At 50.7% G+C, this 10,991-nt stretch overlaps 4 protein-coding genes across 5 annotated transcripts in view; 1 reads left to right on the top strand and 3 right to left on the bottom strand.

Annotated features, from left to right (window-relative positions):
• The window catches only part of LOC1278178 (uncharacterized), a 2,483-nt gene extending 2,343 nt beyond the window's left edge, over positions 1 to 140 (bottom strand). The window contains exon 1 of the mRNA XM_317728.4: positions 1 to 140. This exon is cut by the window's left edge and continues 154 nt beyond it. The gene's annotated coding sequence lies outside the window, so the exon portion shown is untranslated.
• A 2-nt stretch (positions 141 to 142) lies between these two features.
• LOC1278179 (isocitrate dehydrogenase [NAD] subunit beta, mitochondrial) lies at positions 143 to 2,586 on the top strand. Of its 2 annotated transcripts, XR_009766001.1 has the most exons (6): positions 150 to 512; positions 668 to 712; positions 799 to 1,383; positions 1,455 to 1,664; positions 1,740 to 2,088; positions 2,153 to 2,586. XR_009766001.1 is itself a non-coding variant. In XM_061656517.1 (5 exons), the coding sequence occupies exons 1-5, from the start codon at positions 471 to 473 to the stop codon at positions 1,968 to 1,970; spliced, it is 1,113 nt and encodes a 370-aa protein (XP_061512501.1). In that variant the 5' UTR covers positions 143 to 470; the 3' UTR covers positions 1,971 to 2,586. The 2 variants fall into 2 exon arrangements, 1 of the variants encoding a protein (XP_061512501.1); XM_061656517.1 differs by having other exon boundaries at positions 143 to 512; positions 1,740 to 2,586.
• Positions 2,215 to 3,773, bottom strand: LOC5668263 (uncharacterized). Its single transcript, XM_001689001.2, has one exon. The coding sequence runs from the start codon at positions 3,663 to 3,665 to the stop codon at positions 2,733 to 2,735; it is 933 nt and encodes a 310-aa protein (XP_001689053.1). The 5' UTR covers positions 3,666 to 3,773; the 3' UTR covers positions 2,215 to 2,732.
• Positions 3,774 to 3,932: 159 nt separating this feature from the next.
• LOC1278181 (trifunctional enzyme subunit alpha, mitochondrial) lies at positions 3,933 to 7,871 on the bottom strand. The gene is made up of 4 exons (XM_317731.5): positions 7,362 to 7,871; positions 7,137 to 7,268; positions 4,961 to 6,581; positions 3,933 to 4,889 (listed from the first exon to the last, which is right to left on the bottom strand). The coding sequence occupies exons 2-4, from the start codon at positions 7,207 to 7,209 to the stop codon at positions 4,268 to 4,270; spliced, it is 2,316 nt and encodes a 771-aa protein (XP_317731.4). The 5' UTR covers positions 7,210 to 7,268; positions 7,362 to 7,871; the 3' UTR covers positions 3,933 to 4,267.
• Between the last annotated feature and the right edge of the window lie 3,120 nt (positions 7,872 to 10,991).

Genomic DNA, 10,991 nt, shown 5'->3' with positions numbered 1-10,991 from the left:
ATGAAGATGCTCCCGCATGGGATGTAAATAAACAACTGCCTCCGGTGTGTGACAGCTCAATGCGGCCAATTGACAGCACCAAACTGACAGCATGAAACTGCCAGCACAAATGGTACCGGCAAATTAAACTTATTTTTATGTTTTAGAATTGAATTTACTGATTCCTATCGATAGCCGTATTCATTGAAATTAACAGAAATACTCAATGTTTTAAAAAGTAGCTTAGATGCTTATTTTTAAATCATTTCCACCATTGTGACAGCTCCCCCGTCGGATGACATTCTGCCGGTGTCAAAATTCTTGGCAGCAGGATTTTCACGCAATTTTCTCGCTTTTTCCTCTTCGTTCGTTCTGCGCGCCGCAAAAAATAAGGACCGTGCTGTATTTTCCCTCGGCAGCAGCAGAACTTCTTCGCGGCTAGCAAGGCCCAGCAAGGCAACCGTTTTGGTATATTCATCCGTGGTGGCAGAATGTCGTTCATTGCTCGCAATGTGGCCAAAACGCTGGTGCAGGTGGGTAGTCGTGGGTGACCCGCTTTTGGGGGACATTTAATTTGTGTTGGCCAATGTTTATGTAACACCTCCGTGTCGCGCTGTGTTCTAGTTTTCGGGACGACGGCTAGGAGGATCTAGTGGAATGAAATAACTAATCTGTGTTTTATTTGTAGGCTTCTTGCCGTGGTATCCATTCGACGGCTGTAGCTCAGAATCCGGTAAGTAACGCAACCATCACGTGCGACAAGTACTTATGATTAACGTTTATGTATATCCCCCGTACCCCTCGGTACACATCTTCCAGCGTCAGGGAAAGAGCGAGGGTCGCATCACTTGCACCCTGATTCCCGGTGATGGCGTCGGCCCGGAGCTGGTGTACTCGGTGCAGGAAGTGTTCAAGGCCGCCGACGTTCCGGTGGACTTCGAGACGTTCTTCCTGTCGGAGGTGAACCCTACGCTCAGTGCTCCGCTCGACGATGTCGTCCGGTCCATTAACAAGAACAAGGTGTGCCTGAAGGGTATCCTGGCAACGCCCGACTTTAGCCGCACCGGCGAGCTGGAAACGCTCAACATGAAGCTGCGCAACGAGCTCGATCTGTACGCGAACGTGGTGCACGTTGTAAGCTTGGAGGGAGTGCATACGCGCCATAAGGGCATCGATTCGGTCGTCATCCGCGAGCAGACGGAGGGCGAATATTCGGCCCTGGAGCACGAAGCCGTGCCCGGGGTGATCGAGTGCCTGAAGGTCATCACCGCCCAGAAGTCGGCTCGCATTGCCAAGTTCGCCTTTGATTATGCGACCAAGCACAACCGCAAGAAGGTCACCTGCGTACACAAGGCCAACATCATGAAGCTGGGCGACGGTCTGTTCATGAGGAAATGCGAACAGGTAGGTAAAGGAGCAAGGAATGCAGTCGATTGTCAGTTAGTCATTATTTGTGTGCTTGTTTTCCATCCCAGATCGCTAAACTCTATCCGCGAATTCAGTTCGAGAAGATGATCGTCGACAACACGACCATGCAGCTCGTGAGCAATCCGAACCAGTTCGACGTGATGGTGGCGCCGAATCTTTACGGCAACATTATCGATAACATCGCGTCCGGTTTGGTCGGAGGTGCCGGTGTTGTGGCCGGCGCTTCCTACTCTGCCGAGCATGCCGTCTTTGAGCCAGTAAGTAGAAGCGTCTTGCGAACAAAGATCAGCAAAACAGAGACCTAATCGATGGTTTTTCTCCACTGTCCCCAGGGTGCACGCCACACTTTCGCCGAGGGCGTTGGTAAGAACATTGCCAACCCGACTGCCATGCTGCTGTGCTCGTCGAAGATGCTGCGCCACGTGAACTTGCTGCCATACAGCCAGATGATCTTCCAGGCGGTGCAGAACGTGCTGCGCGCCGGCAAGGTCCGCACCAAGGATCTCGGCGGTCAGAACACGACCAACGAGTTCACCCAGGCTGTCATTCACAATCTGCGATAAGCTGTAATGCAATGCAATGCTCCCGAAGAAGCGTTGGGTTGACGAGAGCTACAAATTACCGGAAGCAGTACGAATTGACCTACCTTTCCCACCCCACTACTACTACTTCTACCCCCAAGTACCATCCCTACTCTCAGTCCTGCGGAAACACACGATTGTACTTTTGCCATCTTTCTTTACAGTATCTTTCTCCCCCGGCGGAGTCATCATGCTCTAAGTTATTTGAACCTGTTCTTTAAATTTGTTTTTCGCCACCTTCGCAAATCTTTACCGCCCCTCTAAATGAATGCAAAATGTCGCTGATAAACTTTTGTCTAGTGGAACATGTTTTTAAAAAACAACGGTTTAGCCCCCTATTTATTGAACCTACCAAAGTAGAAGAAGACGACGCGCAGTCAGGAGTTACGATGCCATCGAAAAGCTGTTCGGCTACGTTCGAGAGTATTACGCGAAAAGTAAGACAAGCCGCTCCCTAAAACCACCAGACGAGCAAAGGTAGCACTAATAATAGCCATTGCCGCCGTTGTAAGTTTCTAGTAAATGACGAGTCATCGAATAATAATAAATGCAACACGCGACAGTGTGTGTACCGGTTGGTAAAGCAACTTCTCAACAACTCTTATTGCTTCATTTCTGTTAGAAACGTAAGAACGATGCTCTCATGTGCCGTAAAATTTTGCTTCACAATAAATAATTTTGCCTATTTTGCTTGTTCGAATGCTCGAAACTTTTGAAACAGTACTGGAAGGAGCCAGAAAATCCCTACTTTTTCACCTTCTTCGGTTTCGCCAGCTCCAGGATGCGGTCGCTCGGCTTCGCCTTCAGCGCATTCGGTTCCACCGTGAACGGTTTATCGCGGTACTCGTTGTTCACATTCCGATACGACTTTGCAACGGCCAACTCTGCCACTCGGCTCGAGGCAACCGCTTTGAGCACGTTTTCCGGCAACCGTGTATCCTCCACGGGAACACCCTTCGCTCGCTTGCGACGCTCAAGCGGTTCCGCAAGCTTGGTCACGTGGTCGGATGCCATCGCTTTCAGAGCGCCCGGTTTGGCGGCCGGTCCAGGCTTTTCCTGACCGGCAAATTTCTTGCGAGCGAACCGTGGTTCCGACAAGCTATCGATACGCCCGATCAAGGCGGCCAACGGTTTCCGCTCGCGCTTCGGTGGTTCGGGCGCGGGAGCCTGCTTCGGTTGGGCGTTGCGTACCAGCCAGTCCTGATGCTTTTGCCACTCGTCCGCTGACATGCCCTTCAGCTTGTCGACCGCCGGCAGCTGCACGTTCGCCAGCCGACTGTACACGGTAAAGATGCTCTTCTTGATGCGCTTCTCGAGCTGGTCCTGCTGGCGGCGGGCGATAAAGCGACGGTACTCCTGCTGAGCGGCCACCAGCTTCCGCACGTGCGGCAATGCCAGCTGCTGGATGCGTTTCGAGGCGTACGGTTCCTTGTACGAGCGACACAGCTCCGTCTGCTTGGTGCTACGGTTCACGGCCCTTATTTCGTACCTGCCGCGCGCATTACGTGGTTTGGCCAGGTATTGCGTTCTTCGCGACACCCGGTGGGGCATGCGAGGCTTCTCACAGCGGACCTGCTGCTGGCGCAGTAGCTTTTCCGCCGGACAGTGGCACGGCGTGTAGAGGAACGTGTTCTCGGCTGAGTTGGAGTTGGCGTTCTTCAAGCAAGAAATTGCCATCTTTCTATTTTTCGCGCCCTATTTTTGGGAAGAGCAAAAGCTTCCTGCTTTTCGCGCACTGAACTGGAATGATTGGATGGCCCTAAAACAATGGTTGCTATGTCGGTTTTACGTAAAGAAACAACAAATAAAAAGGCCTTTTCCACATCACTAACGTTACCGACGACCTACTAACATGGTAACGTGACGCGAAGGTGAGACGCGCTTTCAATGGCGCAATCACCCAGTTTTCGGAATGTCGACCAATGGCTCCACAAAATAGTTGCATGTGTTGTAAATAATAATTTTTATTTATAAAATGCAGTAACAGAAAGCAAACCAAACAAAAGATAGAGCTCTAACATTTATCCTTTTTATGCTACACAAGAGACACGAGTGCGATACAGTATGTCATATCAGCATCGAGCCCGGGGACGTTATTAACACGATCCGTGATCCAGAAAATTGGAACACTAGACTTATACAAGAACATAATGCTTTCTTTCTTACGTACTTAAGAGCTAACAGGTCCAATACACGAATAGGGGAGGGATGATGGATGATGTTGGTCACTGATGATACACGATAACGACGATAAACTTTCCTAGCTAACGATTGTCTTCTTACTTGCTCGGGTAGAACTTCTTGCTCGAGTCCTTGGCCATGTCGAGCAGGGTTTGGGCCGGCACGAACGGTGCACCGTACAGATCGGCGTACGAGCGCATCTTGCTGACGAGCCGTTCCGCACCGTACTGGTCCACCCAGCGGAACGGTCCACCGGTGAATGGCGGGAAGCCCAGACCGAACACTGCACCAACATCACCCTCCAGGGGGCTGTCCAGGATTTTCTCCTCCAGACAGAGGACGGCTTCGTTCACAAAGCGCGAAACCATGCGCAGCTGCATGTCCTCCACGCTGTTAGCACCGCGCGACTGCAGGGCGTACTTCTGCTTCATGATGGCGAGAGCGTCCTGGTTCACCTCACGGTTCTTGCTGCGACCGCCCGAGTACACGAACACACCCTTGCCCGACTTGCGTCCCATGAAGCCGGCCTTAACCAGGTCCTCCATAACGCCCAGATTGCCACCGGAGAACCGGTCGCCGAACGCCTTCGCCAGATCGACGGCAATGTGCGCTCCCACATCGATACCGACCTCGTCCGCGAGCGTGGCCGCACCGACCGGGAATCCGAACGTCTTGGTCATCTTGTCGAGATCCTTCGGATCGACACCCTCCTGCAGCAGTCTGTCGATGAAGAAGAGGTAAAGGTGAGCTGATTGTCAAACCACTAGCCACTAACACTACTCTAGTCTTACCTGATTGCCTCTGACAGCATGGTCGAGAGGATGCGGGTCGTGTAGAAACCGGGTCCGTCGCCCACGGTGATGACCACCTTGCCCTGTCGCAGGCCCACCTCGACGGCAGCCGCCGCCGTCTCCTTGGACGTGCCCGGATGCGTAATAATCTCCAACAGTTGCATCTTGTCAACGGGGGAGAAGTAGTGCATGCCGACGACGTTCTCCGGTCGAGAACTGCCGGCAGCGATCTTCGTGATCGGAATAGCGGACGTGTTCGTGGCGATGATGCAGTGCTTCGGCACCACCTGCTCCAGCTCCTTGATGACGCGGTGCTTAATGTCGATGTTCTCGAACACGGCCTCAATGACGATATCGGTCTGGCGGAACGGTTCGTAGCTCAGCGTGGAGGTAAGGTTCGACAGGATCTGATCGCGTTCGATCGCACTGATGCGCTTGCGCTTGATAGCACCCTGCAGACCGTTCTGGACCTGGCCGATACCGCGACCCAGTCCCGCCTCCGTCGTGTCCTTCATTATCACCTGATAGCCCTTGTCGATGCTGACCTGCACGATACCGGCACCCATCAGACCCGCTCCCAGCACGCCAATCGTTTTCGGTGGGTTCGCCGGCTTGCCGAAGCGATTCTTTTTGCACTCGGTTTGGCCACGGAACAGGCCGATCAGACCCTTCGACTGGGGCGTTTGCGACAGTTCGCCAAATCCTTTACGCTCCGCCTCGTACCCGGCTTCCTGGCCCTTGTCCACACCGACGCGGATCACATCCAGAATCTTGAGCGGAGCCGGGTACAGACCGCCGGACATCTTCATCACCTGTTCGCGTGCCTTCTCGAACACTTTGTTCTTGACCCATTCGATGCCGAACGCAAAGTCGGTCACCTTGGCCACCAAGCCAGTCTTTTGGCGGTTTACCTTCAGCTTCTCCGAGGCAAGATCCTTCGCGACTTGAATCGCCACTTGTTCCAGGTACTCGAGTGTGTTTTGATCGGCTGGCTTCAGTCCGGGACCAAGCGGGTTCACCAGCATGTCCACGATTCCCAGCTTCTTTGCCTTGTCGGCCTTTACCGACTTGCCGGTAAGGGCGAGGTCCAATGCGGTTGGGATGGAGGTCAGTTTTGGCAGTCGCTGAGTGCCACCAGCTCCGGGCAACAAACCCAGCATCACTTCGGGCAATCCTACGACCGTTTTCTTGTCCTTAAGCGCTACTCGGTAGTGACAGGCAAGGGCCAATTCTAGCCCTCCACCCAAGCAAACGCCGTTGATGGCGGCCACCACAGGTTTGCGGGATTTCTCCAGCTTGCTGAACTGAATCTGGCCCTCGTGTGACACCTTCGTTGCCGCCTCGACCGTTTTGCACTGCTCGAGCATGGTAATGTCGGCACCGGCCACGAAGCAGCCCGGCTTGCCAGAGATCAGCACCGCCGAGCTGACGGCCGGGTTTGTTTCCACCTCGCGCAGGACGGCATCGAACTCGGACTGTACCTCGGCATTTAGCGAGTTCACTTTGACACCGGGCGAGTCCAGCGTGATCACCATCACATTGTCCACGATGCGTGTCTTCATATGCTTGCCGGCCGGCGCTGCCGTGGCCAGATACCGCATGGCCATTTGCGATTGAAGTGCTGGGTGGATGAGAAAACCGGGAGGGTAAAATAAGAGCAGGAATAAAAATACACTTCCGTGTTATGGCGGTGTTGCTAACTCTTCCTGATTCCCCGCGGGTATCAGCAGAAAATCAACGACACAGGTTAGAGATTGTTTTGAAATCGGGACTGATTTCATAACGAGTTTCAATGTTTCTCGCGAGCCAACTTATCAGCTGTAAAAATGGACAGACGGTGGCCGGTAGTCGTAACTAACACCACCACCCGCCCTTCATAATCCACACACACACACACCCCGTGATACGTCTATCTTCACGTGCGCGTGTGTGTGTGTGAGTGCTGAAGGGAAGCTCCGAGTCATGTTTATGCACCCCCTAGCACACGCAACAGCCTGCTACTCCACCCCTACCCGGGGATTGGCACGAACCGCACCGCTAAGTGTCGGTCAAAGTCCAACGTGTCACAATCCCCGTCGCGATTAGCACGAATCTTCCCGAACCGCCGATAAAACAAAAAGACACCGTCGTGATTTCGCCTGCCGGACACGGACGGAGACTAATATGTAATCCTTACCCTTCAGTCGAAGCGCCTGTCCAAAGGTCACATTTCGCTGCATTGCCGCACCGATCAGTCTTACGCTGGCCATCTTCGTTTTTTATTATGCACTTTCTCCGCTGATAGCTTCCTCACAATCCTATCCGAAGCCTGTTGGAGAGTAAGCGGGGAAATACACAATCGGTCGATTAATAAAACGTCCGAGATCGAACCAGCAAAACGGACAGCACTCTTGTAACTTACTTTTCTAAAAAGCTATGGACAAAACGAACATAAATAAAATAAATGGCTTCAACTTTCGGTCCTGCGACGGTCGCGGTGTATAAAATTAAACTCTCGATTATCCGGCTGGTTCCATGAACTTATACAGCCACCGGTTTAGCGAGATTGCACACTACTGTCATGCGGTGTCCGCTTCGTTTGACAGCTCTCGAACAGATGTTTATGTTTACCGTTTGAAAATGTGTCGTTGGAAAAGCAGATTTTGATAGGCAGATGAATTTTTGGTTTTACGACTCGGCTTCGGCAACAGGTAGGTATTATCAAGTCCCGTAAGTGATGACTTTTTTCAGACGCTTGATATTATTCTAATTTTTACTATTTTTTCATAGTGATGGCAGCTGATTAATGGGCCGCTCTGGTGGTACAGTCGTCAACTCGTACAACTTAACAACATGCTCGTAATGGGTTCAAGCCCCGAATAGACCGTGCCCCCATACGTAGGACTGACTATCCTGCTATGGTAACAATAAGTCACTGAAAGCCAAGCTCACTTCACTAGTGGGTACAGGTCAGGCCTTGACCGACAGCGGTTGTTGTTCCAAAGAAGAAGAAAAAGATGGCGGCTGATGACGTCGGATCTACATATTATTGCGAAACAATAACGGCAAGGATTGATATGAAATGCACGGTAAGTTCTATTAATTTAATATTTGATCCTTTTTTTTGAGAGGAAAACGATCCCAAAAAGTACGGCTCCAAACGTCTGCTGTCGGCTGTTGTGCTTTGGAACATAACATTAAACTTGGTACTCTTTTTATGAAATTCTCGAATATCCTCCCAACAAATGAAGTTGAAAGCAATTAATCCAAAATTAGATCAAAAGGTTTAGTTTTCCTCACTCCCGTCGGCAGCTCTTCATTATTTTAGTGACGGCTTAGTAATGCCACTTTCTACTCTCCTAAAGCACATCCGACTACATCCGGGATTACACGAATTCGGGTCGAAAGAAGCACAAAGTAAATACAAATATTTGCACAACAAATTCAAATCGAAGCTTGACGACAAGCTGTACAAATAGAAGCAAATTCCCGGTGCGCACATTGTTCCGGCAAGTCCTTTTTTTAAACTCTCCAGCCTCCCCCCTCACGGTCGAGGGTGGTGACCGTTTCATGCGTTGGGTCTCTCATCATTGGCACGCTCCAGAGACAGGATGATTGAGAGCATAAAACTTACTACGCCCTGCAACATAGAAACACGACACTTAATCAACTGCGGCCGATAAGCGAGAGAGAGAGAGAGCGCTCACAATGTCGGAGTCACCTACCGAGGACACGCGGGGGTGCTGATGATTGGTACTTCCGTGCAACGTACAGCGTTTCCGCTCGAGCGATCGCAAGCATCCGATTTCATTATATCTGAATTAATATTGATCTAATAGATTATCGGTCGCACGTTAAATGCCCCCGCCCACCCGAAGGCGGGCGGTAGGCGGAAAACGGGGTGGAAATCGGTTCCCCGAGCAGCACGACACGGTGGCATCCGATACTTGTGTAACCGATGGTACGCAAACAATCCGCGCGAAGCGAAGGGAGCCGCCGAGAGACAGAGAGACAATAGAAGGGATGCGCTCGTTGCCCTTTTTCCCCTGCTCGCCCGGTTTGTTGATGTTGATGTTTGGTATTACAACGCTTTGTCACGAGCATATCCTTCCTCCCTGTACACGAGTGGCGTTTGATGTTCCCATTATTGTGGTGCTTACCAAAAAAATAAAGGGGGAGTGAACTAAGGGAGTGTTCGCTATTCCCGAACGATGCTGCCGTTGTTTGCTATCATTTGTACCTTTTTGTGTGAGCGTGTCTTCTCGTATGTCTCTCGTACAGACAAACACTCCCTGCCTTCCTTCCTTCTTTCCTTCATATCGCACCGTTTGGTCTATGCCTTCCTGAATTCTTTCGTTTCCCTTTGCGCGCTTCTGCTTCAGATAGAACGGATGGGAAGCGAGATGGATGGGTTTTCGATCAACACTTCGATTCAGCTGCCTTTACCGCAATTTGGGAGACAAAGCGGGAGAAACGGGCAGACTGAGAGTGTATAAGCACCGGTAAATGGAAGGATAATTACATTAGCTTGCGGTAAGGGGTACCGTTGTGCTTCGGAAAAGGACAATGACTCGTGCGACAGCGGGGTAATGTGCGGATGTTGAGATTGGTTTCATGAGCTTATGGAAAAATTGTGACTTCGAATAGAGCTACGTAGTTGATGATGCTGCTTTGCAACATTATTGATGAACAGAAGCATTTTGTCTCTTCAAGTTATTGCTAACATAGTTTTTAAAATTCAAAATTCAGACTCTCTACACATTTATTTTCTCCGTCTTTACTCCAACCGCAATCATTTCCATCAATCTCTCCATGTTGTCACAGTCCATAATCTATATTGCACGATTTTCCATTTTCCAAACGCAAAACAACTTCATCCCCTTTTCGAAGCTGGGCCAGTGTTTGTGTGTGTGTGTATGTGTGGGAAAATGGGTTTTCAATTCGAATCGATTATTCCACTTCACGCCACTCACGTGCCGATTAAATCCTTTATCCTGTCTGATCTTTCCCAACCGTCAAGCGAAGCCGTTTGTGGCGAATTTTTAAATTTTCCATTTTTTTTATTGCCTTTTTCCCACTTGAATTGCGCATTTTTCGAGCATGCGTCGTTCGACATCACCATGCGCATATGGGTGGATTATTTTGATCCTGTACATGTCCAGCCCCGGGAAATGTGACGGGAATTGCCATGCGATTGTGTTGGGCAATAAAGCGACCAGAAAATTATCCACTAAACGGATTACCGGACCGCGCCGGTGCTTTCTTTTTGCACCCCTTCGCTACTTCCGTTCGCAGAGGTTCCACTAACGCACAGGAAATATTCGTTTAACGGCTGTCGAATCACGCGAAACGTGTCCTTCAAAAACGTTCGACAACGCAGAAATTCGCGCCACTCGAATGCATTGATCTCTGTTTCCTTCTATTGCTCTATTTACCCTCCCTGCTTCCTTTCCGCCTCCAGTTCCGTCGGAAGTTCTTACCCGCGCCAATGGTTATTTTACGCCCCGCAGGAGGGGTTGATTGAATTAACACCTCGTCAAATGCAACCGCGCACCCTTTGCCAAAAGGGGTGTCGGGATTTTGCTATCCCGCTCGCAAGGACACAATCCGTTCACCCTGTTGGCTGTTGTGTCGGAAATGATCGACACCTTGGGACACGGGTGTCTTCGGGTTTGAATGCTGCACACCCCGCGTGCCTTATGCGCCCGGAAAAGTGTCCATAACAAATCGGAACACCGGGAGTAACAACATTGCCGTGTGTGAAGATTGTCGCACCCTTCCTGTTGTTGTTTGGAGGGAGTTTGCGAAAAAGAAGGGACAAGCGCTCTTCTGTCCCTTCACGAAAAGATGCAAACAGTAGCATTACAGAAGTGGGCCAAAGGCGGAGACACACACGGCGTGCAGGGAAACCCCGACGATTGGAACCTGATCAAACGTTTCGCGCACCCAAGGAGCTGTGAAAAGGGATAAAAGGCAGAGCCAAAGAAAAGGATAATGATGGGTTCATTTACTGCGCTTAAACGTTCCTCCTGTTGGGTGTTACAGTGCGTGT

The sequence above is a fragment of the Anopheles gambiae genome, chromosome 3 (assembly GCF_943734735.2).
Source record: "Anopheles gambiae chromosome 3, idAnoGambNW_F1_1, whole genome shotgun sequence".
Lineage (NCBI taxonomy): Eukaryota > Metazoa > Arthropoda > Insecta > Diptera > Culicidae > Anopheles > Anopheles gambiae.
The sequence above is the reverse complement of the archived record's forward strand: the minus strand, read 5'-3'. Positions and strand labels throughout refer to the sequence as shown.